This window comes from Gallinula chloropus, assembly GCF_964237585.1.
Source record: "Gallinula chloropus genome assembly, chromosome: 7".
Classification (NCBI taxonomy): domain Eukaryota; kingdom Metazoa; phylum Chordata; class Aves; order Gruiformes; family Rallidae; genus Gallinula; species Gallinula chloropus.
In genome coordinates, this window is record NC_140092.1 from 1,879,785 (window position 1) to 1,907,590 (window position 27,806).

The following is a 27,806-nucleotide window of genomic DNA, read 5'->3' on the forward strand; positions in this document are numbered from 1 at the left end:
AAATGAAGCAGATCGGTAAAATCACTCCTTATCCTCCCTAAAATGCTTCAGGGTGGTCCTGCTACACCATGAAATCCAGTGAAATGCTGATTTGTGTTTTGTCATTAAACAAGAGCCATAGTCAGGCAGAAAAATATTACTAGAACAAGTATTAATAGCACCACTAAAGGATGGCCTAGTGAAAACCAGACAAAATATGAGACTGATTTCTCATGTTACTTAACCATCTAAATCCATAAAATATTTAGGGATCATTAATAATTCCATAATTTAATCATATATCAAGACATTTATATTTTTGTTACTGCAACACATAATCTCACTCACTGTGGTTTTGCTATATTTTCTTATGTCCTGAACTCCTTATCACCTCTTTTATGTTAAAAGTATTATGCTCTTTATCAGTAATAAAGTGGCTTTTAAATTCAACATGGCATTAGTAATAATATACACTCAACCAAAACTTCCACTAACTCCAGTGTCTGTGGTAATTAAAACACAAAGCAGTGTATTAACCAAAGATGTAACGTTAGCTGTTCAGACTGTTTGATTTGAAGACCATAATGAAGAAGTGATTGAAGTGTAAGAAATGCAAGAATAAACTGTTGAACAATTGTTGGGATAGATATCATTATCTGAAGTAAATATCCCTATGGAGTATTTCTGTATTGCCATTAGTAACTAGAAGGCTTACCTACCATGTGTCCTAACTATAAGGGTGAACAGGAGCAGCAGAAAATTGGAGGATATAGATCATGAAAATGTAATATCCACAACCTCTCCAAGTCCCTGTAATCTATTTGTAAATCAAGAGTTGCATTTAGATGAAAACAAGCCTGTCTGGGTCTTGTCTGATACCTCTCTTTCTCTTTATTAAAAGCTACTATTCTGTACAATATGCCTAAACCATTGTAGGCTAATCTTTGGGATATGCTGTTACAAATAATGTGAAAGTCCACTGTGATTTTCACTCCTGAACAGTGGAAAATATTGATGAAGTGTGAAAAGCCAATATCAAAAGAAGCTAGAATAATCAGAAAATGCAGAATATGCAAGGAAAGGTAGATCAGCAGCACTGGGACGTGTTGTATCGGTGAATCTCACTCTCTGAGACTTTAGTAGATTTAATAAATTAGCTTTGTTTTGGAGAGGTACTTTTCACTTTTTTGAAGTGTTTTGTATGTCTGTCCTTTCTCTTGCCCCTTCTCCACTCCAAGACTCAGAGTGTGTGACTTGAACATACACACAAGAAGTTTTCAGGTCTTACCTGTTGACAGTTTACTTTCAAGCCTGTTCCATTACCTGTTGTGATGAGACAGTAGGAGACAACAGGATGTAGTCACTAGTAGCCTTTCCACAACTTACCTTTACTCAGTATCCACAATTTTTAAATAGGAAAAATTGTGTTCACAGTGCATATTAGTTGGAGGTAATACTGCTTTGGACTCCTTTGAAATTGTACATACATGCTCAATTTCTCTGCATAACTTTCCAAATATCTACTAAATTTATTATGCAGAGGTAGTAGACTGCCTATGCTCCTTATGTTAGTCACTTTACAGCATGAACTGAAGCAAGTTTTTGTCCTGAGCTTGAAAACCTCATTTTGGTTATGATGCAGCAGGTTGGAGATACAAGGAATAGAAGCAGGATGTGGCAAAGAGCAGCAGAGGTTTCAGCTTGGATGACAGGAGTACTCCGGGTGGTCATCCTTCCTAGTGTGAGTCACAGCAAATTCTTCTGGACAAGAATCCCACAACCCAGGGGGAAGAGAATCATGAGGAACAGTTCATGGGCAGGATATGGTAACAGGTCCCCAGAGATCCCGTTAGTCTGTGAGAGGATGGGAGTCCAGAAATGTCAGCCTCCGAAGCTCCTGTTGGCTTTCATCCTCCTATAGTCCCTCTGCTGATCATACAACTTACTGCAAACCATAGTCTGCAGTTGGACTGCTTGTGAGCCACATAGGAAGTACCTATATGATATTTAATGTGCAGAATTTCAATCTCTACTTTGAAGTCTCAGTCAGCACTTCCTACAATTAATTGAATTTATCATCTGAGGCATTTATCACTGGCCCATATGGAGCTGCCCCAAACCAAGCACCTTGTCCCAGAACTTACCAAAAGATGGCAATTCTATTAAATTACAAAAAAAAAGAGAAAGTTTCAAATGCGTGAAATTGTATTTTCATTTCACTTTGGAATGAAGATGAGCTATTTTGTACACAATCAGTATATCTGGTTTGGATACAGAGATGTGAGTTCTGGGTAAATGCCATTCTGAGTCTGCACATAGGGAGGAACTGGTTTCTAGTTGTCCCAGATCTCCTGCCCACAACCAAAGTGTGTTCTAAATACCTAGCTAAGGCAAATGAGAGATTTTTCTTCCACCTTCTGGCCTAAAAGTAAAATAAAGTGTATGAAATATTTGGATGAAATTTCAACTATCCAATATACTTATGTCTTCTCCATAGGAGCATGTGTCAGTGGATAGCTGGCATGCCTTTGGGTATTATTGTCTGAGTAGCTTTACTCTTCTGCCCACATAAACCTGTATAGATGGTGGAAGAGAGGGTTCTCTGATAGTGGCAGATCAGTTTTGTAGTTGAGAGGACTGCATTGTTGAAACAGTTGACTGCATCTGATTGCGTTGTTGAAAATGAATGACCTGAACAAAAGCTTGTTTAATTAAAAAGCAAACTTGCCATTACATTGCTGAACTTAAAACAGGATTAAACTGTTTAAGCTAAGGTAAGAAGACTTTTTTGCAGAATACCTTTGGCTCCATCAAAATCCATAGTTCAAGGAACAGCAATGTCTATTCAGTGTTAATTGTATTGGTGCAGGTGCTGTATTTGAGAATGGTATGAAATGTTACAAAAGGTAGAGAGTGCCCTTTAATTTATTCTGGTCACCTTTGTCAGATTCAGTGTTTGTTTCTTAATATACAGTACTAATATTGACATTTATGAGCCTGCATTTTGTGTTATGCAGTTGGACAAGATGAAGATGCTTCTCTTTAAAAGGATCACAAAAGGTGGAAGTATCTGCTAAGTAATACTTCGAGGATAATAAAAAACTACATAAATTCTAACTATTTATTACCAGCTCAGTTAAAATTCCCAAGGTATCGGTGTGGGTCTTACATAAAATTTCATAATGGAGCAGCATCTCTTATTCAATTAACTTAATGTGTTGATATTACTAAGCACTGGAACAGTAATTTCTTCATGGCTGACTTTCAAAAGCCTTAAAGTGAATCCTGTGGAGATATTCAGTTGTTTCAGTATGGTTCATTGCTAAATGTTTTAACTTCACACCGTTTCGCTCTTCTTAAAGACTATGACTCAGATGCTATGAGCAGTTCTTACGAATCCTACGATGAAGAGGAGGAGGATGGAAAGGGGAAGAAAATGAGACATCAGTGGCCTTCCGAGGAGGCCTCCATGGATCTGGTGAAGGATGCCAAAATCTGTGCCTTCCTCCTTAGAAAGAAACGATTTGGGCAGTGGACCAAACTACTGTGTGTTATCAAAGAAAACAAACTACTGGTAATTTTTATTTTTATCTATCCATGTTTTCTTGGTACCTTTTAGATGATGTACTTATTTTTAAAGATATCTGTATTTTGGAATATGTTCTGCAGACAGCTGGCAGAGTTTGGTCATGATGCACCCAAGAAGCTGAAAAGCACTGAAATTATAAGGATATCCTTTAGCCACTTAGAACTTTGATTTTTATTGCACTTAAACTTAGGCAGTTCCCCAATACTGGGAAAAAGTCTGGCCTATTTGCTTCTAACATATTTCATTTGGAAAAAAAAAAAATTGCTGAAACTGTAAATCCAATCTCTCATTCCCTGTGGACCAAAAAAATCTCACAGGGAGCTTTGTGTAGGAACTGTTGGATCCGACCACTGGAGAGAAAAGTCCCTTGTTAGACTGTGAATTCACTTGGCAGCATATGCTGTGGTAATGTATACACTTGAAACTAAACCTTTGCCATCTGTTCTGCAGTAATTACAGATGCAGTATTCACATGATGCACAGCTGCATTATAGAAAGGAAAGAAACAAGTGGATGTATTGGTTCCTGAAGCGTATCTGTTATGTTTCTTTCTGATTGGAGGCACCAGTAAAAGATTCTGTAAGTTAGTAAATTAGCTGCTCATAGACGTCTTTGTTTTCTGGAAAAAAAAGCCTAGTTGAGGCAAACACTCGTTTCTGTGTCATTATAAGAAACTAATGCTTACAGTAATAAATGAGTTGGGGTCTTAGGCACTCCATGGCTTCCTGTCTGGTGCTTCCAACAGTTGTAACTAATGATGTAACTAATAATTACTGCAATATCCCACATGTCAAAAGCTGATTAACAGGTGATGGAACATTTTTCTGTGGAACCTCATTATTCTTACGTTCTCTCAGCACATACCTTAGGTGTGTTCACTTAGCAAGTATGTTTATGCTTGTGGTGCTATGGGAAACAACAGGACATGAAACAGAGAGATCTGGGCAAAAGGTTTCTGAAAATATAGTTGGAATTCATTTGCCAGTTTTCAGTGGTTACTGAGGGTTTGATTTTTTTCTCTCCTACTCTATTTTAGTGTAAAAAAATTCTATTGATGCCGATTTGCTTTGTATTATATTGTTATAATGCCATTATGCTAAGTCCACATTTTCATCACTCTATACCAAGATCACATAAAATTTTCAGACCATCTGCTAACAGCTTGAAGAAAAGAATGAAAGAAAGAGGGGAAAAATCCCCAGATTTTCTCTCGAGTCACACAGTTTTGCTTCTACAATTATGTTTGTTATTCTGTATAGAAACTGCTTTTTTTTGTATAGTCATTTCCCTTAGCCACATGTGTGGTCTGAAAAGCTTTTTTTTTCCTCCCTTATAGGGATTGTCTTTCAGTAATTCTGTAATGCAGATTAAGAAGAGAAAAATCACAGTAAGAGTCAGGTCCAAGTTCCACTAGGTTGGTTTATTGTTTGAAGGAGGACTTAGGTGTTCAACTTAGGTGATATGCAAGTAAAACAAATATGTTCTTAGGGATTAGTAGTTGATTGTGTTATAAATGCAGTTGTCATTATAAACTCAAAATATTTTAATTAGAATAATTCATTAGAAATAATTTTTAGTAGAAATTTTTTTTTACTTGAAGTCCTTTAATTTCTAAATGCTTCAGTTTTAGTAATTTATAATTTTAAATAAAAATAATTCAATCAATATAAAGGGAATTCTATGCTGTTTGTTGCTTCTTGAAGTTACTGATGTTGCATGTTTTCAAGATTTCATAGCCTGAAAACTTAATATTCTTTCTTAATGCTACAAACGTAACGTCTGTGACCGAGCTAGAGAAACTCTGAGATAACTCTGAGATAACAGGAGAGGCAAGGAGGGTTGGGAGTGATTTGCAGAGGCTGGTTTAGAGTGGCTGCTCAGCCTAAGTTAGTAATGTTTAGAACATGCTTTTTAACAGCTACTGTCTTCCTGACAGTTGCATCATGACATGAATACTGCCCCAGACATGTGGTTCTTGTGCTTTTCTCTGCTCACAATTATACTTAAGTATTCTATGTATGCATATAGTAAAGAGTTGGTTTTTATTATCAAATACCTTTTTAGCCTTTGTACGTACTTGTATGAGTAAAAGCACAATTTATATAAGTGTAACTGGACACTCATATAGACAATAAAACGTTGTGTAGTGTGGCACTGAATGACAGCTTGATGAACTTCAACAATAGTGATGTGTTAGAAGATGGGAATAGGGACAAGATGTATAGGACAATTGATGTAACGTGAAACCCTTAATCCTTAGCTCAGCAATTCAAACACAGAGCAGGTGATCCATGACCCAGTCTGAAATGGCTGTTTGTTGACAGCACTTATGACTGAGGGAAGAAACACCAGTTAAGTCATCTAGTTTTATTCAAGAGCTTAAAGAGTGAACAAACATGGAGCTGTTAGGTGATTTTGTGCAGTGACTGATTAAACTGAAATAGCTAAAAGGTGTTACTGCCCTGTGACTTTGCCCATTTTCCACAATATGATGATTTTTTTTACTTATCTCAAGAAGAGCAGCAGAGCAGGGCATGTGCCAGCAGCTTTGTAGCTGCAGTGTGGGCACTGGAGGAGGCTTGCCTTGATATGCTGGGCTGTTGTTGTGGGGCAGCATGAGCATCTGGGCTTGAAAGTTGCTAGCTGTCCAAGTTTATTTTGCTGCTACGTGTGAAAAGATATGCTAAATCATCCTCTTCCTACCTGGTCAAGGTCAAGGCTGAGTCATAAGGATAATGCGGAGAAGCTTAATGCTCTCCACATGTTGTACCTGTACAGTAAATGATGTCTGTTAATGTCAGTCTGGAAGTAATTTTGCTTTACAGAGGGGATGAGGAGAAATACAAAGCTGGTGTTTGCTGAACTCTGTGGTCTGTGGCAAAGGGGTGCATGAAAAATATTAAAAATTAAACCCCCAGCATTTTCCCCAAGGTTCAGAAAGGTGAGATCTAACTTCTGAATTTTTCTTGCTTTTATTTAGTGTTACAAAAGTTCCAAGGACCAGCAGCCCCAAATGGAGCTGCTGCTGAATGACTGCAGCATCACCTATATTCCCAAAGACAGCAAAAAGAAGAAGCATGAGCTGAAAATCTCTCACCAAGGAGCGGATGCCCTGGTTCTGGCAGTACAGAGCAAAGAGCAGGCAGAACAGTGGCTAAAGGTAAGGGGGCATTTCTAACCAGGAACTCTTCCACCCACAAAGGGCTTCCATTGCCTGTTTGGTTGCTGTTAAAAACTGAGATACAGACAATAACATTCAGGCAAATCCAGGCCACTTGCATCCATCTAATTTGGGGCTGTAGAAAAACAAATTTGATACTCAGGCCTTTTAGGAACTCCTTGAGCAACCAGCAGCTCAGTATTACACAGATGCTGCTGCTGGTTTTCACTGCTAATTGCAAAATAATTGGGCATTGAGAGGTGGCAAATTCCCTTCCATTTTCATCTGAACCTCATTTTCCAGAAACCTTTGATGGTTGGGGCACACTGGTGGTGAGCTCACGGTTCAGATTCCCTCAGGTGGAGGGGGCTGACACCCAGGCTGCTTTTGGGAGTCTGATATATGCATAACTGTCGTAGGCTTCCCTGCAAAATCAGGGCATACCAACATCACAGTCACCTTCTTAAAAAGAAGGCTCTCTGAGGGTGTACATGTTTGAATTGCTCTGGATGGAGAAAAATCCTGCAGCTTCCAGAAGTTGATTCCAGTTTGCTAATCCTGGTTTAGCAAGATATCTTCTGTTATGGTTTGTTCTGGGAATGCAGACTTCTGAGAAGTGGAATTTTGTCATCTTCCACTCCTTTCTGTTCAGTGTCTGCAAATGTGGAAAATCCCAGTGCAAGGGCTGCAGTTTTAGATCCTGACCAGATTACTAGTATTTATGTTGGACTTTGCCGGTCTCAAATGTGGAGGTCAGGGAAGTAGTGTGGGAAACTACCATGGCAGATTCAGTGGTTTGGTTTAGAACCTTGAAATCCAGCCTTCTGAATACATGTAAAAATCCAAATTCATAAGACTCCTCAGGCATTCTCCATGCTGTGTGCTGATCTAACCTTATATGGTACTTCTGTTATTCTAAGAATAAATTCTGGGTTTCCACACACAATCGAATTAAACATGTAGGAATTTCCCCATGGCAGAGAGGTTTTTTCTGCAGAAGAGGGAAACATAAAGTGCAGTTTAAGAGCTTTGTGTTCTGCTGTGGGCTGATTTAATAAATGGAAAACTAATCTGTAGTTTCCTATTTTGTAGTATTTGAATATACCTTTTGGGGGGTTGTAGCTTAGATTAGTTTGTAGCTTAGGCTTAGTTTAGAACATTCTTATACTGAGAAAGTGATCATTTCTTTGTCTTGAGAGACATGGTTTGAGCTTTTTCTGCCTGTTACTCAAGGGACAGGGTCCTCCTCAGTGTGCTCTCCCCTATGTGTGATTTCTGTAGTTAATAAAATGCACAGATTCAGAAACTGACAATGACAAAGGTCTCTGCAACCACATTTTAAAATCATAACAGGCCCTCTCTGTCAAAGGTACTGTTCCAATACAGTACCAGTGGAGCTAGGTTATCAGTCAGGAACAACAGGTTCTCATTAATTCAATTGTAAGTGGCAAAGTAAAGCCTGAAAATTTCAAAATGGCTTTGGAGAACAGATAATCCCATGAAACCTAAACCAGATAATTTTTTTCAAGCCATATGTAATCAGTATAAATTTTGTTTACTTAAGCAAGTAATTAAAAAAAAAATGGAAGACAAGTGTGAAATAAATGCAGAATATTTTAGACTTTTTTTGTAAAGATGACACCAAAAAAACCAGCTGATAAACCTGGTGCAAATTGAAGTCTAGACTGGAAACCACAAAGGGAGTTTCAGGTTTACCAGCTAACAAATGCTTGATGAAAAAGAGATAGCTGATGTCACCAAAAAGCCTGTAGAGCTTCCATGGCAAGGAGTGTAAGTAGTATAAATTCAGGCTAGAGATGAAATCATTATAGTGATATGGTGGGCAATGTAAAGTGATGGAATTTTCCAGACTTGAGTCCTAAAATGTTCCCACAAATATGTGCATGAAAAAATGTGTGCAGTTACACACTCAGACCCAAACATGAGCTTTTTCCATGTGCACTTGGGTGTATCTGCATCTGTGTGTGCTTCTGTGGTCAACTAAGGTCTTAAATCTGCCTATTTGTCTCAGCACATCCAACAGACTGGCTGAAACCACATTTATTTGTCAGCATCCCACTCCTGGGAAATGCTACATTAAAAAATAAAAGGACTACTAAGAACATGACATTACAAGAAGATGCTTGTTTAGTGGCTTCATTCATAGAGAGGAATGTGTTCCGTGTGGGGGACCTTTGGACTGGGCCACAGAAAACTGCTCTTAATATTAAAAATGTATGGATGCCAAAGAAATTAAGTTCTGAAGTAGGTTCTTGTAGAAGACTAGTAGAAGGGTATGGTTATGATGTCTGGTCCCAAGGCCGCCTCTTCCTCTTAGCCTTGCCTCCTGTAAAAATGTATTTCTGAGTTATCATTCATGAGAGCTAATCTATCATTCATGAGTACTGGCCTTGATTTCAATTTTGGCCTTGTTGACTTTGCACCCTTGGTTAACTGGTTCTTCATTTTACATTCTGCCTGTTGTGGTGAGCTCTTACCTTGTGGGTCTGTCATTGAGCAGTGAATCTTTCAGGCATCAGTAGACATCTCTGTGTCTATCATTTTTTTTTTCCATGTTCAGTCAGTTCTGAACCTCTTGTAATAAGAGGTATCTTGTGCCCTAAAGGGAAGAGAGAATCAAGGTTGTGATTGTATCCACTCATTCAAAGACCCTGCAACGTGCCTCGTAGGTTGTCCTACACAGTTTCCATCTCTCATGTTGTGTCTTGTAAAAGTCTTAGAAAACATCTTTTTTTCCCACTGCTCTGAGCTTGCTGAGGGGAGTCAAGTACCTTCTGGGCTCTGGTCTTAGTGTGGACTGAGTTATATTGAAGAATAAACTAGTGACAGAGCTCTTCTATTACCAGTTTAAATCGGTACAAAACTGAGCTGCTAACTGTAAACATTGTGTGGCTGGTTTTACTTTCTATGGGAATTTCCAGCTAGAGATCTCAAATCACTTCAAACATTACTTTCTTGGCTTAAGTAATGTTCCCCAAAGAGGTTATTATCTCCATTTTATAGCTGAGTAGAGTCAAGTGCTGAATGATCATAGGTTAAAACTGACTGGGAAAAGCATGTTTGGGGATGCATAGTCTGTGCAAGTGTTTTCCATCGAGCATTTGTTAGTTTGTAAGTAACTTCAGGAACATACTGAGTCCCAAGACAGTCAAGCTGGGTTCTTTACTCACCAGCAATGAAGGCTTTGCAAAGTAAATTAAACCTCCCAGGATTTATACCCCTGTTGTCTCAAAGAGATGGTTTTAGATACCTTGGTACAAACCATGGCAAGGTCGGGATATTTGGAGCACGACAGACTGAGCTGAATGTGAGAGCTTTGGCCAGCCTGCAGCACTGCTGCCAGCCTGCTTTGGTAAAGGCAGAGGAGCCTGCCCTGGCTCTGAACCAGTGTGTTTGTGTGATGGGCACCATGGGAAACAATGCATTAGTTCAAAAAAGCAGATGGATATGTAAATTTTAAAAAAAAAAAACCCAACCAAAAACCCTACCAGTGAATAGAGAAACACAAACATCGTAGTTTGCTTATTGCTCAGGGATAAGTTTTCTTGAAGTTCCTGGCTAAAATCACAAATGCAAGCTGTGGCAGATGTCAGAGCAGAACCCAGGAGGGCTGAGACTTGATCTCTCGCTTTCACCACAAGATAGAATTCCCCCACTCTGCAGCTCTGGTCGGAGAAATATTTAAATCAGCAGCACCAATGCCTGCAGCTGCCCTTCCAAACACCCAGCACCTCTTTCCCCAGGGCTCTGCCCAACCCAGTGGCCATATATGGCAGTAGACTTTATGGCAATAATGCAAGGGAAAGGATACAGGAATTGTCATGCTTGAATATGTCAGAAAAGTGGTTTTAAGGGGATATACAAGCAGTAAAGGTAGCCTTGCTGGCTGTTCTTCTGCTAGAATCTCATCCCTGCTTTGCTCAGGCAAACTGCAATAAGGCAGAAAGTTTAATCTTTTCAGTCTAGGGGATGCTTGAGAATGGTGTTTTCAAGCATAGAAGGTAAAGGAAGTTTCTTTTTGAGACTTAAAGTGTAGACTACAATGTGAATAATTTCTGCTTTTCCTTTAATTGATCTAGGTAAACTCCTTGGGGCATTTCTGCAAAATGCCAAGAGATTTTTGGTGCTCTCAAGGAGGAGGAGAATGATTCTAATGTGTGTAGTGCATAAGGGTCCAAAAGGGAGAGAAAATGAGAATTTGGTCATGCCAAAATGACTAAAAGTCCCAGAAGGTCAGTACTCCTCCAGCACTGAAAAAGCAGTGTTTCAGGAATGGGAAATACTGAGTTGCATCTGGAGCCAAACCCTTTCCCCTCTGCTGTGTTGTGCATAAGCAGATTCCAGCTTTACCATACTCCTGCCTTCAGAGTTTAGCAGCAGAGAAAAGAGACAGGGATTCTGCCATTCCTTTTCAAATAATTCCCAAGTCTGTGAAACGTGGGTAAATGGGGATGGGGGGCCTGGGTGTGTTTCTCACCTGGCAGCATACAGATGTAAAGCAAATGTGTGGTCAGGCCATCACTTTCTCCCAAATCACTTCCAAACTTGACCATTCAGCTCACACATTAAGAGCTCTCACATTAGAAGTGTGAGATTCTCCTGTGAGTTTCATGAAAACAAAACCCAAGATGGGGTGCTGTGATGACACCCCTGTGGTGAGCACAGCCTCATCCCACATTACCACCAGGAGAGGGGTCTGCATGCACCTCGAGTGCAGGAAGGCTCAGTCTTATTCCTTATTGGGTTCCAAAGACACCTCAACTATAAGGAACCAACTACAAATTTAGTACTTTTCCTCCAAATTTGTTGCTGTGTGACAGGGTCTGGCTGGCAAGCAGCAGGCTTTCTGCTTTTCCTGCATAGCCTGTGCTTTTGGTCTGAAGCCTGGATCTCTGAAGGTAGCTGGAAAAATCCAATTCCATTCTTAGGACTTTGCATGTAAGGTATTTTGCCTCCAGTCATGGTGTGCCATTTAAAATCAGTTAGAATAACTATAGAAATGTGTAGGTGACAGAGGGTATAATGATTTTATAGTAAGTGCTAGTTAGCTTTTGTGGTAAGATAGTTTTCAAGAGAGAGATATTCCAGGCACACCACGTGGCAGGAACTCCAGTGACTTCACCCATCGCTGCCAATGGCTTGGGGCAGGGAACCTGTCCTGCTACGTACCTGCAAATACTTCCTCTCTATTCCTTGTGTCACCACAGTCAGTGCAATACACTGGTGTGTATCCTGATCCAGCTGGGGATTCAAGGCCTCTCTGTATCAAAAATCAGTGATGATACAGTTCAGACAGCCCAAGCTTTTTTCCAAGTCTGCATTTGAAAGGGGCAGCTCTGCAGTTGACTAGGTGCAAGGTTGTAATGGTAATAGTGGTATTGAAAATTCTTGTGATGGAATAGCAGAAATTATTTGAAATTTATTTAGTTTTGGTGTTACCCAAGGGAAGATGAAAAGTTCTTCCATTTTCTGATTACACTGCTTGGGTATTTTAAATATTTGAATATGTAGTCCGTTCCTGATCTCAGTTTGATTTTCCTGGCATAGCACCCTGGGTGTGTATACGTAATGTACAAAGGCATTTGTGGTGAGAAAACAAGAGCGATTTCCCTTTTCTAATGTGTGGGAAAATGTAAACTACTAATGGACTATGTGCCACTGCAAAGTGGTCTCAGTACGGGCTTCCAGATTGTGCCATTTTATTAAAAATAACACATTTGGGGATTCTTTTTATTTGCTTTCCAGTGTTGGACCACTGAGATACATTTATTCATCTTTTCACACATTTCATTGCAATGGATAAAAGTTTGCTGACCTGCTTTCCCCACTCTCTCTCACTCACAACTATTTTTTAATGAAAACAGTGATTTGTTTTCATATGACTCCAGGAGACTCCATAGAAAAAATTGACAAAAAGGCCGAGTCTTGTGATTGAAATGATGCAAGTTGGCAACACTGGTGGAATGTTTTATCCTTAAAAATTTGAGTTAAAGCTATAAGCATGTGAAAACCTCATTTATAATGGCAGCTGTCTGCAAACGTAATTATAGAGAGTGCATCCAGGCAAGCATTATATATTAAAGGCATTTCATCCTGGTGAGCTGGAGAAGTAGGAGTTTTATGCTGTGCATTGCACACAATTCTATCACACATGGAAGGCAACGAGCAAGCCTCTGCCAGTGAACCCCCTGAACCCAACTGAAGCACTGGATCCTTGAATATGCATTTACTTGAGGTCTGGCCAGCAACTTCCATTTGATAGTGCGTCATTTTGTTTTAAATAAGAATTTAATTACAATCCAATTAAACACTTTAGCTTCTCCTTAAATATGTGAGGTATGATAAGAACCGGATTTACTTGAGTGCATGACTTTGCACATACTATTCAGTTAGTGCTGCCAAATCATTTCCCTCTGTTCTGTCTGTAACTCTCATTACTCTCCGCCTCTGCCAAAATTAACTAACTGTGTGGTGTAAGCAGATGCTGAAAACACGAGCCATTGAATCAGGGTCAAGCAGGAGACAGAAATGAATGTTCCCAGAAACTGTATGGTCACATTTCTCTAGGAGGAATAGCAGCAGTGTATTTACAAGGTACTGAGGACCAGCAATTGAACATAAACCAACACACACCCCACAAGAACGCAAACCAAAATAAATATAAAAAACCAAACAAACAACCGAAAACTGACCCAAAAAACCCCACACCGTATGATTTTGGGGAATTTAGGGCTACATTTAACCCTGAGGTGCAAATGCTCTGCATCAGACATATCTAAATCTTCTGTTACAAAGGACACTGAGTGTCATGAAATACTGATTTTAGATTTCTGGGAGAAGAGTTGGGGAAGTTTAGCCAAGAAAGAATGCTGAATTGGTTTAATATACTAGCTCAGAAATAAAAGTGTAGGTTCATTTCCCCACTCTGCTTAGATTTTTTTTTTTTAATGTGACATTGAGTGATTAAATCTTTCTTTTGTTCCTGAGTCTTCCATCTGTGCACGCTCTTTCTTGGTGGTGCACTGTGCCTGTAAGTTATGATGTGCTCATGAGTTGTAGCAATAGGAATTTGTAAGCCCATAAGCATATGGTGTCTTTAGCTTCACCCTTATACAGAACTTTAGTGCCTTGAAAGGATTGTTTGGTGCCATCTTTAGGTCTTTGCTGATTTCCACATCAAAATTGTTCAGTTCAAAATTGAAAAGCAATCATTTGCTGGTTTGGTTTTCCTCTCCTTTAAAGAAATCTGGACTTTGACAGTTAGATAATTGTTTTTCTCCCTGGAACTGGGAGTTGTCAGGACAGATCCTCCTCTCTGCCAGCACGGCTTGCCGTGAACAGAGTGAAGGGAGGAGCTGAATATCTAAACATGTTCATGTACGTGTAAAGGAGAAAGTTTGCATGTCAAGTGGTAATGCTTCCAGCAGAGTAGGATACCTTTCCTTCTTAGCTCATTTGGCTCTGCCATCCTTGCATGACTGCATGGCTGTAATCAGCATGTGGAGCTCAGCACCCTCTGGGCATGAGTCTGGATGGAGTGTTGGGACCTGTTCTCAGCAGCACAAACTATTTCAGACTGATAATGGGCAAATGGTAACCTTGTGAGAGAGAAAAAAACTTAACTATGCCCATAGGGAGTCATCAAATGTCTTTGCTCATCGTGTATTTTTACAGTTATATAGTTTCAGATTTTGAAGTTCTTCAAATTCTATCAAAATCTCCATGGATTGAGTTCTGTATTTTTCTCAAAGTTTTTTAAAGCAGACTCAAAGCCATTCCCATTTCTGAGAACACAGTGGAATTACTTTGACCTATACCTGTATGTCAATGTGCAAGTATAATACAAAAATACCCCGAAAGACCACTGCACAGTATTAACTGTAAGTCAATCAGCACTTCATTAGTTCTCTAATAGCAAAAGAAAAAGCAGCTGGGTAGTGTATTATGCAAAACTCTTGTCTGACATGCGGGACCTTGGGTCTGGTCCCACTTTTTCGTCATCATAATTAAATTAGTTTGGTGGTGTCAACTGAGTTTGTATTACAAAACTAGCCCGTGGAAATCAGCAGGGCTCTTGGTTTCTTTACTCAGGAGAGCCTTGGAGCTTAGCTTGCCTAGAAACTGAAACCTTCCACCTCTAGACATTATGTCTGCTCCAGGTCCTACGTGAAATGACTTCGGGAGGCAGCGTGAAGTCAGTGTAGTGTGAGCCTGCCTGACACCTGCCAGCCCAGTAGATAACTGTGGGATTGTCCTTCCCATCTCCCTTCACATTCCTGTATAATTTCTCTGGCTTGTGTTTTATGAATCATCAGTAAGTTTTGCCTTGTCTCTTAAGGTTATAAAAGATGTGTGCAGCAACTGTGCAGGAGCCGTAGACTCCGATGGGCCCTTGTCTAGTTCTCCAGTGCACAAGACGGAGCTGGAAAAGGTAATGTTACCCACGTGCTGAATGGAAGACTCCTTGTGATTGCCTGCTCTGGAGGCACTGCTGAACACTCTGTGGTTTAGGGGATGTTCAGGCCCCAAAGCTGAAGCAGAGTTTGGGTTCTGGATTTAATGTATTAACTTTTTCATGTCAGGCCATCTTCTGGGGCAATCTTCAGTAACTCTGTGCTGACTCATGCTGCTGTTTCAGAGTATTGGCCCATGTCATTTTTGTTTGGATACGTGCACACATCCTGCAGAATTAAGACTTCTGCCACGTCTGTCCATTTATTATGAGCAATCAGCAGACTGGCTTGGATCCATTAGCAGCTTCTCTTTTGGCCATGTAGGGTGCAGACTAAGCTGGTCTCAGATGTGTGCTGTGATGCAGAGACACTTTCTGTCAAAGGCAAAGGGCAAGCAGGGCTGTGCCCCTCAGGAAAGAATATTTAAAGATTATAAAAAATGTTTTAAGGGAAAGTCTTTTATTTTTGAGAATTGAGTCCTTGAAGAGCTCCCTGGGCATGCTGACGTCACTGTTTTGGCAGACCCTTTCGAGCATTCATGCCTCAACACAGAAACTTGGCTATTCACATGTGGTTGTCTCTGCAGTCTTGAGTCAGCAGGAAATGAGAGCAAGAATTAGGAAGGAGAACAACCCTGCAGGGAACGATCAGTATGTTACCAGCACAGATCCAAGCCCCTGCTCTGTTAAGGCATCCATGAAAGCTGACCCCGTTGTAGACCCTGCTCCAAAGTCCCACTGACAAAGGTTTTGTCACCAGATTTCTGATGGCAACTTCTACCCCTGTTGTGGAAGAATGCTGCAGACTGTAGAGTTATGTTGCATTGCAGCTGGAATAGTAAAAGCAAAGTATGTTCTGTGACAGCTCACACCTCCTGATTTCACAAGGCAAAAGCTGTTGTGTTTGTGTTTGCAGGCTTGCACACACCTGCAATATTACCTGTATTAACAAAGTAACTGGCAGTGTCATAAAATAGTTGTTTTCTAAACTGTATGCCATGAAAAAGGAGAGCAGAACTTCTCATTCATGTTGTGTTGTGATAATCTGGACATCATCTTCATGGCTTTGCCTCTCACCAGTAATGTGGCTACTAAAACTGCTGGCATAAGCTCTTTACCCCGTCATCCTAAATCTAGGATGCAACCATTACGGAATAATCAGTGCTAAAAAAATATTTCAAAAGCCTCTTTTTTGCAGATACTGAAAGTACTGAAGCGCCATGTAGGAATGCACTATTTTCTGATAAGTCCCTTCCAACCCAAACCATTCTCTGGTTCTATGAAGTGTGTTTTATTTCACAGCAAACAGACTTTTAGATTGTCTCCTGACACCTTTTTTGGTGAATGCTGCCAACAATGTATATCATCTAATGTCTTTGTCCCTGCAGAAGTTGTCATCTGAGAGGCCAAGCTCAGATGGGGAGGGTGCTGTGGAAAATGGTGTCACTACCGTGTGCAATGGGAAAGAACAAGGTACGTCTCAGATCCAGAGTGCTTGGTGTAAACTATATGCATATCTGGTAGTGAAATACCTGGCTTTTGTTGTTCAAAAATAAGTAGTAAAGTTTTTAACACTTTTTTTTTAAGCATTCAATTTAACTTGAAAGCTGAATTATGTCTACAGTGAAATCTTTAAAGCAGAAGGCATTTGGTGGTGTTATCGTGCAGCCAAAAATAATATCATTAACATAAGGAAACAGCATATAGGCATTTTGACTTAGACTTTTGTGTGTTCAAATTACAGCTTTTTAGAGCTTGGGCGACAACCATAGGCAACCAATAGTTACTTACAGTAACTAACTGTATACAGTGGGTGTATAGCTTCTAAGAAAACCTATTCTTGAACACCAGAGGGAAAGAATCCTGAGTATTTTTTTATATATATATATGTATTTATACATATATACAATGTATATATAAGTATTTATACACAGATACATATATATACAATGTATATATATGTATTTATACACAGATACGTAAACTGTTATGTATCATCATTTACTTTAACATACTAAAATGTATATAATTTTACATACACTACTTTGGAGCCATGTGTGTGTTGTAGCTAACAGAGGCACCTCCCAAACTCGGAGGGAATTTCGTCGGAGTTATATCTTACAAACACAACCCCTATATGCTCTTTTCCCCACACCCCTCCTTTGCTCCCAAAGGGGGAGAAATTCTGTGACATTGTTAACTTGCCATAAAGCAATGGTATCATTTAGATAAGACATTCTTCTGCAGCTGTCAAGCTGAATGGTAATGTGAGCTGCAGTGAGCACAATGTCAATACTGGCCTTGGTGCCAGCGCTGTCTCGCCTTTTGACTCACTTCCTTTATCTTCACCCTGGGTCACTTTCCAACATTTCCTCTGTACAGATCTCTGACATACCCAACAGTAAAGAACAAAGTCAGTTTTTGTGGTTTCTAGAAGCTGTGCTGGATTTCACCTTATAAAATCTTCTGCTAAGCTTTCAAAAAACACTCTATTGTTTTAGCCTCTGAAACCTACTGAGAAACATCTGTGACCGAAAAGTTGTGTTGTTCAAGATGTCCAGAATTGCCTGGTGGCTCAGGTGCCCCACAAGATGCATGCTGATTGAGCATGTGTTGCAGGAAATCCAGTAGAGATATCTTGAGGAGGCTAATTAAAAATAGCAGTTGCTTTTGAAAATGGTGACCTTCAATATGTAATAAGAAAAGGCATCAGTGACTGCAAAGTGGCTAAAATATCCCTGGCACCCTTTTAAGTGGTTCTGGATGAAGTTACACTGCTTTTTTTAAACAAGGGACAGGAAACACTTAAGGGAGTACGTGGGCAGGGATGCTCAGAGAGCAGCCATCTCCAGCCATCACCCATCAGCCAGCCTCTACTCTGCTCTTAACCAGCTGCTCATTTTGCTGTGGGGAAGGAAATGAGAAGAAAAGGCTTTTGTGACAAAAATCATTGGCAGACAGGCAATCAATATATTCTTTCGACTCAAAAAGATTAAGTCATGAAAGACTGACTTCTGCTGCCTCTCAGCACTGCAGGAAATTAAAGCAGCAGTGTAAAGGGAAGATAGGACAGAAAACCAAAAAAAAAAAAACCACTGGAGTGGTTTTATTCCACTGTCCACACTCCTGAGAAGGGTTTGTTTGGGATACTGTCTGGGAGAGATGAGTTTTTCTCAGTCTATGGCTTTTTTCAGTGCTTTTTATCTACCCCCACCCCCCACTCAATAGGCACAGCTGGTCACTGGCTGCTACTGTGTAGGGCAGAAACCCGTCTGTGGGCAGGTGCTGCCTTTGGGTTTTCCCTCAGGCAGAGCAGATGGGATGTGTGACCTGCCTCCTGCAAACATGCTTGTTGCATGTATAGAGAGTTCAGCACATGTTGTGGACACCATTCCCTTAGGAAGAGAGAATTAGACCTTTGCTCCTTGGCTTCCCACCCCCAGCATCACATACAGCAAGTGACAGATTTGTACAGTCTTGGCTTCAGTTATAATTGTAAATAATGTTCCATTATTTCTGAATATTAAACTAAATATGATAAATCATCCCATTGCGAGTCCCAAACTGGTTCTCTATTTTCTGTGCATTTTCATTCCAGGTTCATAAATTCATATAGTTACTTCACATATGAGGATTTTTTTCCTCTTTTTCCCCTCAGTTTACACAAGTTTATAACCACTCAATGTTCCCTGTTGCAAAAGAAGTTTATATGTCGGGGGAAAAGTTAGAGCAGCTCAATTAGTAACTACCCTAATTGTATTTTTCATCACAATCATGTATCAGGACAAGTTGATGGATATTTTTGCTACTCTGTCAGTTACCAGACACACATCAATTTTCTCAGTCGATGGCCAAATTAGACCACTGAATGCAATTTCTGAAAGTTTGTTCTGCTTTGCAAATAAAAGGACATCATTTCTTTTTCTGATTCAGCTTACTCTTAGAAACTTATTTCTTTTTCTGTGTGAGGATTTTAGTTAGGCACTTTTTAAAATTATACCCTTGCCATGCTGCCTTCAGCAGCTCACCGTGCCTCAGTGCACAGAGCTGACTGTATCAGATATTACTGTGTCAGATTAAGTCAATGGCAGCATACACTGGATGGTAGCAAAATATGGGGCTTTTTCATCAGAGCTTTTCATTTCCAAGCCCTCATGATCAAAAGAAGTGCCATCTTCTAAGCATTGAATGCTTATACTGATCCTGCTAAGTTGTTAGTAGTTAATTTACAAGCCTTGACTTTCTGCAGGCCCAGTGTGATAAGCCACCTTAACCTAATTGTACACAGAAAGAATATTTTTGCTGGACAAGTATGTTCTGTCCTCATTGTGTGCTTAACTGATGAAGTATTTTGAGGTAAATTTGTAAGAACAATGAAGGATGGTCTGGTGGGATTGTTATTCTTGTCTGTGTATGTATATGCAGGCACCTTAGTCATACTGATAAATTAGGTGATGACTGCTGTAGAAAGTGACTTTCAGCTTGATTATGTTAAATTAGAAGGTTGATTTTTGTTTTTCTGAGCCTTCTGAATGCCATGATTTGTATAGCACAGAGGTTATTTACAGTCATCTGCATCAGCGAGGGCACATAATGTTTGGGGTCTGCAGCCTGCAACTTCTGTACAAATGTCCATCTTAGGACCATTTTTCTGAACTGCTGTTTTTAGTCAGGTTCTCCCATCCATCAGTTAATTTAAACATACTAAAATGCCCAATTTTTCTTTCTTAATAGTGAAGAGGAAAAAAAGTTCAAAAGCAGAAGCTAAGGGCACTGTGACTAAAGTAACAGGGAAAAAAATAACGAAGATCATTGGATTAGGGAAGAAAAAGCCATCAACAGATGAACAGACCTCATCAGCTGAAGAAGATGTTCCAACATGTGGTAAGTGATTTTTCTCTTTGACTCTTAAATGCTCATTGCTACTAAAACTTGATAAAATCCTAGGCTAGAAATTCCTCTAAAATTGCACTCAGACTGAAAGAGGAGCAATCAAGAGCTTATCATTTGAAAAGAGACTAAAAGAACTTGACTTTTTAAATAAAATGGTAGCACAGGCTCAGAAGGAATATCAGCTCTCTTTGAAAAGGTGAGGGGGAAGAGAAGTGTGGACAAAAAGCAGAAAGAAACAAGACAGGTTTTCAAACAAATGGATAGAAAATGAACACAGGCTGGACTCTCAAATAAATTTAGGCTAGGAATTAGAGGAAAGACCTTAGGAAAGGATCAAGTCTTTCATGGTGGACTGTGGTGAGGTTTTATGGGATAGCAATCAAGACAGCAGTTGACTGCCGTGATTTGAGTTCACGGCCAAAGTGCTTTGAGTTTAATTGTGGGTTACTAAAGTGTCACATACTAAGCAAAACTTGAATGAAGTAACAAGTTTCCAGTAAGCTATTTTAACTCCTAAGGTTGGTCAGTCCATTTGACAGGCGTAGTGCTTGGCAGCACCAAGGAAGTATATAAAAAGGGATATAGAAAATGCTTATGGTTTGTATCTCAACTGTTAATGTTTGCTCACAGTTTAGGTCTTTGTGCAATGCTCTTAGATGTCCTCACAGCTCAGGTATTTTCAAGCAATGCAACGTATTTATGTTCTCCTGTTTGCCTTTTGGTGCTCCTGTATTAAGTAGAACTTCCATACATGAATAAGGGTGAAGCCACCCTTCTCCCAGTCCCTTCCAAATAAAATTTCTGTAGAAAGCAAGCTGTGAAGCATTTGCACCACATTCTGGAGTGTTTTCCCCCTTTTATTGACTGGGAAAACTCTGGGAAATCTGATTAGGCAGTGGTTGGCAACACTCATTGGTGCATGAAGTATGCTAGATGGTTGCCCAATGTGAAAGAAGCAGATCTGTAAGACCACCAGTGAGAACTTCATAGACCACAGGTGTCTCTCAAGCCACACTTTGGGAATCATTCACATAAGCAATCTTTGATTAAATAAGTGTGTGTATATACATCTATACATCAGCTAAGTACAGTTGTGATTTATCATCAGAAAGAACAGCTGGGAAAAGCTGTGCCCAGCCAGATGCACTGTCCAAAGCATATGGCTTCCATAAACGCTCAAACTTCCGGGGTCTCTTACTGTGTAGGTTATTCTGTATTATGTGAGATGTTAACCACAGCTGTACAATCTAATTCCTAGTATTTCTATCATTATTTCAGATACAGACATAAATATAACCATTACTGTTGCCTGCATTTGGCTCTACTCAACACCACTTTCAGATTTTATAGGAAAATATATAAGTGTCTAGGCTTTGGTCATTGCAGGAGGTCTTTGCAGGAGGAGTTTCTCACCACCAGAAATTTGGCTCAATGCAATGGTCTCTGGGAGGTTGCTCAGTTTAAGACTTTTACACTTTAAAAGGTTCTACCTCCCGTGAACAAAAGGAAAACCCCAGTGAGACTGCAGGGGATACCCAGCTAGAAGGGGAAACTAAAGCCCACCTGTAGTTGGAGTCATAGCAAAACTCTTCCCTACAGCATCAATGGTCTCTGACTGCCTGGGCTAAGCTGAAGTGCTAACACCCCAACTGGGAACACACTCAAGGCATTGTTGGTCATGTCAGCTGTTGAAGGTTTTAAGCAGGGATATGTGGGAGGAAAAGTATGGGATCATGCTTAGTTCAAGTGAAGTAGGTTTTGGAAGAGCTTTTCTGAGAGGTGCACTGGGAGGCGAGGAGGGGGGAATGTACTGTCTCAAAAGACAGATTCTCACTCCAAAACAAGCCATCTGGCTTGCATGTGAAGGGTTTTCCATTTCTAGGGATTCTATTATAACACACAGCTATACAGGGGTTTGTTACAGGAGGAGAGAGAAGAACTGGAGACTGTGATCATCACAAGGAGCCAAAATTATCCTCCGTTTTTTGTGGCACCTTCCAAGATGTGTGCAATTCTGATCTGCTATATCCTGTTGGATCAAGCTGTGACATTGGAACCAATACATTGGAAGGGAAACAGAAAAATTAATGATAAGTCATAGTTTTAATGAAAACCAAAGAGATAGCTATTCCACTGGATTAAATGAAAATCAGACCTCAGATAGAAGACCCTTTTTTTTTCTTTTTTAACATAATTTAACATAAATTCTGGCCTGTGAAAGATACCATTTGTTTCCCTCCTCATGGCCTGCTTGGAAGCAAGCAGCATGCTTAAGTCATGAACTGTTCATAATGTTGAAGTAAAAGGTTTTTGTTTTTTTTAAATTTCATTCCCAAACTAAGTAAAGCAGGAAAATTGGGCATTGTCTTGATTTTACGGTTTGAGTGTGGAGTGATTGTTGCTATGGGACAGAGAAGGACAAACACAAAACACTGCCCATTTAATGACATTACATGCCTAGACAGTGTATCCAATAATGGTAAGAAAAATGGGATTTTTTTAAAAGACAAATTGTCCATGAAATTTTTATTTGTTGTGAGGATAGTGTATTATACCTGGAAAAAACAGAAAATCTTTGTTTAAACTTTTGTTCTAAAGCTAAGCTAAATTTCATATACATTCACTTCTTGAATTTTAAACTGATAGGAATTTTATTTATATTGGCATCAGTAGTGATCTTTTTAATTCTGCTTTAAAAGTCTTGCAAACCAAACCTGCACTCTTCTTTCTAAATGAAATTAGAACATAGAATATCGGTGTTTAGTTGATCTTTAAAACACTGGGTTTGGGTGTTACAAAAGGTACCTCATCACCTGATTGTGTAACATGAGCTGTGATTCTCTCTGAAAATTTTCACCAGCCACAGTTATCAAAGCCATTACAAATGAAGGTGAGCACAATGGTTGTATTTGTTGTCACTGTCCCTGTGCCATTAGAGTTTGGGGCTCAGCGTGGTCCTGCTCATCCAGGCACTGCAGTGACTAACACAGAACAGCCGTTTGCATGTGAGGGGGATCAGAACTTTATATGTTTTTTACTTAGGTTATTGGCACAGTGAAAGTTTTCATTAAAAGAAGCAGCACAGGGTCATTTACTTGTCTTCCTAAAAACCATCTGAGCTTTCTATTATAAGAGTGCTAGGATGGCATTAAAAAGTCAGTTGTGGTTCTTTCCAAAAAAAGTCAGAAGTAAAATCTCTCCTGTTTCATTTTCTTGCAGGATACCTCAACGTCCTCTCAAATAACCGTTGGCGCGAGCGCTGGTGCAGAGTGAAAGATAACAAACTCATTTTCCACAAGGACAGGACAGACCTGAAGACACACATTGTTTCTATCCCTCTCCGTGGCTGCGAAGTCATCCCAGGACTGGATTCGAAGCATCCCCTGACCTTCCGCCTGCTCCGAAACGGCCAGGAGGTTGCTGTGCTGGAGGTGCGGAGGCTGCTAGTGGTTATGGCTTGTAGGAGTACCCACAAGCTGAGTTAGAGGAGCATGTTCATGCAACCTAGCCTTTAGAAAAAATATCTGACCTAATACTATTGCAGAGCTGGATAATAAACACTGGAAGGGGAAAAACCCTGTTGTGAATTGTAGGCAGAGAGAGAATTGATATTTAATGCAGTTCAGGTATCTTCTCAGCAAGATGCTTTTCTCTACACTTACCTTCCCTTGACTTGCTGCTAAATATCCCTGCTCCATCTCTACAGACACTTTTACATCAGTGATATAATTACTTTGGGTAAATAACTTAGTGATAATTAGTTAATGGATCATGTTGAGGGGAACTCTAGAGCTCTTAACTCTTATCTGCTACTGATGTGAAATGCTTTGCACAGCCTGTACCCGTAATAAGGTAATTCTGCAGTAAGAAAACACAGCGCGCCGGCAGCCTGCTGAGTCTCTTGAGAAACTGCACGTGTAGGCGCTGGCGCACCCCTCACACTGCAAAGGTCACACTTACATCTGTGTTAGGAGGGTCAGGGTTTTCTGAGGAGGCTTTACTCATATTCTGAAAGCTGAAATGAGAAAACACAGAAAACCAAATATAGTGAATATGTAGGAGGGGAGAACCTTTTGTTTTCAGTGGCAGGATGTGCACTTTGACCACTTTGGATTTCCAACTGCAGGTCATGTTATTCTCCTATCCCTGCAACAAGCAGTTTCCTTCCCTCTCCTCTTTTTTTTTTTCCCCATTTTTTATTTTGCTACTGTTTAATTTTGTAATTGGTGACTTGAAGTGAGATATGAAAGATTAAAGCTCTTACTAGTATTCGTATTTGTACTTGCACCACGAGGAAAATGATCTGGACTAATACATTGGAACTTTTCAAAAGACAACACTAAAATTTCTTCCACTGCATCATTAATTTTCCCCATGTTTCTACTTAGCACTAACACTTGCTTCTCAGGAGTCACCCTAACTAAAATCCCTCAGCATAGCATAGGACAATAGTTGTGGTATAGCTTTCAATATTCTAAAGCTTAAAATAAGCATGCCTTGCATCTAAATCCACTAGCCTTAAACAATTACTTTTTCTTCTTTTTTGGAGATGGCCCACTTCGTATTACATCATAACTGATGAGCACTTTGGGTGCGCTCCTTCTAGCAGAGCAGATTTAATAAGAAATCCTGGTGTTTTAGGAGTTCAGCAGAGAAACCAGAGCCTCTCGTACAATGTGGCAGCAATCTGTCAGCTGAGAAGTATGCGCCGCTTAGAAATAATGCTCAGCTCGGTGGCAGACCTGACCTATGCTTTTGCCCTCTCCTCACAGGCCTCCTCCTCTGAAGACATGGGCAGATGGATAGGAATTTTGCTGTCAGAAACAGGGTCTTCAACAGACCCTGGAGCTCTGCACTACGACTACATCGACGTGGAAATGACGGCAAGCGTCATCCAGGCTGCAAAACAGACCTTCTGGTAAGAGACCTTCATCTACCTGGGTGTTTCCAGCACTCTGAGAATTTATATCCCTATGTTCACTCCATTGCCAAAAGAGCTTATCAAAATCCACCCCACTTTGCCAGATACTGAACTCCTGAAGTGTTTCAGCATCGTAGCATGTTGGATGTGTTTATGATTGTTGTGTTGGCATCCTGCTAGTTCTGTAAAAGATGCAGACATCATCCAACTTTAATAATTTTTTCAGTAAGTCTCCTTATCGTATACTAAGTTTTAATCTTTTATTTTGCCTGAAGACTTAGCACTATCCCTGGAAGAGGATAAATATACTGAAAATTAAATGAATGTGCAGCTATGAAGTTAATTTTTATGTATTGGCTTTGTTTGCTGCACACATAGCCAAAATGGATAGCACATATCGGCCTTTATATGCTGTACACTAGAAATGTATAACAGGTTTAAGCCTTGGATAGTCAGATTCTCAGTGTTTCCTTCTCAAGTTTGTTATTGATTACTTAAAAACTCCATCCAGCTCACAGCAGTCCAGTTAACTTCTGGGTTTTAATTTAGAAGGCAGAAACTGGGAAGCTGTCTGGGGTGCAGCATGGGAACTCTGTTTAGATTACAGATCTGTACAGTGAATTCCCCATTACCGATCCTGTGCTAAAAGAAGTTATGCATGCTTAGCATTTAAAGTGATTTGCATGTTCAAATCGATTTAAGCATTAAAGCAGGCTTTGGTGGGAAGAGACTGTCATTTTTCCTTGGCTGGATGAGCTAGTTTAGAAATGGTAGTGAAGGAAGAGTTGGGACAGGCAGGATGTCCTGCTGCAGACATACCCCATGATTTCCTGTGCTCAGAAAGTGGGAGGCCTGAGAAGACAGCTGGCAAAGGTGTCATCCCTCATCTTGCTGCAAAATTAGACTCCCTCATAAATTTGGAATTCATGTGACCACATATTTGAGGTTCACACCCCATCTGCCCACCGTAACTCCAAACAGACTGGAAAAAATATAAATTGCAAAAGCCTCAGAGTTTTTCAAGACTCTCCTGCTGTTTGGAAGGTGTAAAGAGAGCTTTAAGGAGGGCAAATGACAGCTTCATTCAGGACCTGGTTTGAATGACTTGTGATAGAAATTGAACTGACTCGGCGTTACTATGAGCCCAGTTTTGTAAAATCCAGATAATTCAGGTAGAATGAAACTGCACTTAGCTGACTGACTTATGTTAATATTTGTTTAGAAGTTAATAGGGATCACAAAGTTTATCCTGTGTTGACGTGTAGTTTTGCTTCAGTCAGCATCTAGCCATAACCACATTTAAGAAAGAAATAGAATGGAAACCTTTTCACCCTGAGTACTGCTTGGCCTTCCTTTTTCTGAACAAATGTGATATTAATTGGAGCCAAGTGAAAAAACATATGCAACTAGACCACGTGTTAGAAAGGCATGTCAAACAACTTGCAAACTAGCAGAATTTGCCTATTAAGAATTAGTTAAAATTCATTGGGTGTCTTTAAAAGACTGTAAGAGCTTGTTGATAAGCCACTCTTGTAGAGTAGCTGTCTGCTGATTTTCAACTACTTCTAGAAAATGAGTAGAAATGACAATAATACTTAAGTGTTAATAAAATACTATTGCTATCCTTTATAGAATGACTATCAGCATTCCAACTGCAGTTATCATTAAAGCTGTGATTATCACACAATCACTTCAGGATTATTAGTTAATCATTTCCTGAGACTGATGCTTTGCAAAATGGTTGGCTCTTCATTAATAGTCCCATCCATTTTTTTCATCTAAATCATTAAGTGTCTCAGATTGAAGAAAAAAAAATGCTTCCAAGCAGGTCCTCTCCATTTGCTTTCCAAGCAATTAACTTGCATGGATGCATCTGTAAACAGGCTTAATGAGGGTTAGTGAAATAATGGTTATGAAGTGTTGCAGATACTTAGATAAATCTTAGCTTCCTTTGGTGGTGGAAATTGTTACTACAGGTGCATCAGATGTTATCAATGAATATCCATTCTCAGACACGGTTATTATACATCACTCTTATTGAAGTTATTTAAATAGAAAATACAATAACAGTCCTTCAGACTAACCAAAACCACTTCAGTAATGTTCTTCATAAAGGGGAACATTAAACAAAGGCAGCCCTTTAATAATGTTTAAGAAAGTAGGAGCTATGATAAAGTTAAAACCATTTTTATCATGGAATTTATCTTGAGCTTTTTATTGTTTGTTTATTTGAAGTAAGAAAAGCTTCTATGTAATGACTATTCCACCCCTGCCCGGCTCTGACAAGTTCACACTGAACTGGGCAGGTTCATCCCTCCCGTGAGCCCGGATCTCCCGTGGCTCAGGTGAGCCACAGTTGGATGAGGGCTGTCTCCCTCGGAACGAGAAATTCAATGGACTCCGTGTTATTCCAAAGCCAAAAGAAAGCAACTGTTGAAACCACAGCATTCTTGAGCTCCAGCCAGGGCTACAGAAGACCCTCTCTGCTTTAGTAGGGCTTTATCATGTTTTATGAATGTCAGCAGAGAGCCTGAATAGTTCCATTGTTTGGGAAGGAAAGCTTTATTTTCCCATTCACGTACACCTGAAGCTATAGGAATTATTTGGGATCTCACTCTATATCTCATTCAGTTTCAGAGATTGTTACAAAGGACAACTCACCCTTGGAGTTGTTAATGCTCTTGGGGCTGATTCTGCAGTGTTAGAGCTTTTCTCCCAACCCAAAGCCTGCTGTAGTCCATGAACACATCTTGCACAGGTTCTGCTGAATTCCAGTAAACTGCAAAGTTGA

At 39.9% G+C, this 27,806-nt stretch overlaps 1 protein-coding gene across 2 annotated transcripts in view; it reads left to right on the plus strand.

The window, feature by feature from the left end:
• Positions 1-27,806, plus strand: part of AFAP1 (actin filament associated protein 1) — a gene marked incomplete at both ends in the record, with an annotated part of 58,471 nt that overhangs the window by 18,906 nt on the left and 11,759 nt on the right. For both annotated transcript variants that reach the window (XM_084266817.1, XM_084266818.1), the window contains 7 exons: positions 3,342-3,553; positions 6,549-6,728; positions 15,088-15,180; positions 16,590-16,674; positions 19,936-20,085; positions 23,314-23,525; positions 24,867-25,012. In XM_084266817.1, the coding sequence (XP_084122943.1) occupies positions 3,342-3,553; positions 6,549-6,728; positions 15,088-15,180; positions 16,590-16,674; positions 19,936-20,085; positions 23,314-23,525; positions 24,867-25,012 (1,078 nt within the window). The remainder of the gene's footprint in view (positions 1-3,341; positions 3,554-6,548; positions 6,729-15,087; positions 15,181-16,589; positions 16,675-19,935; positions 20,086-23,313; positions 23,526-24,866; positions 25,013-27,806) is intronic.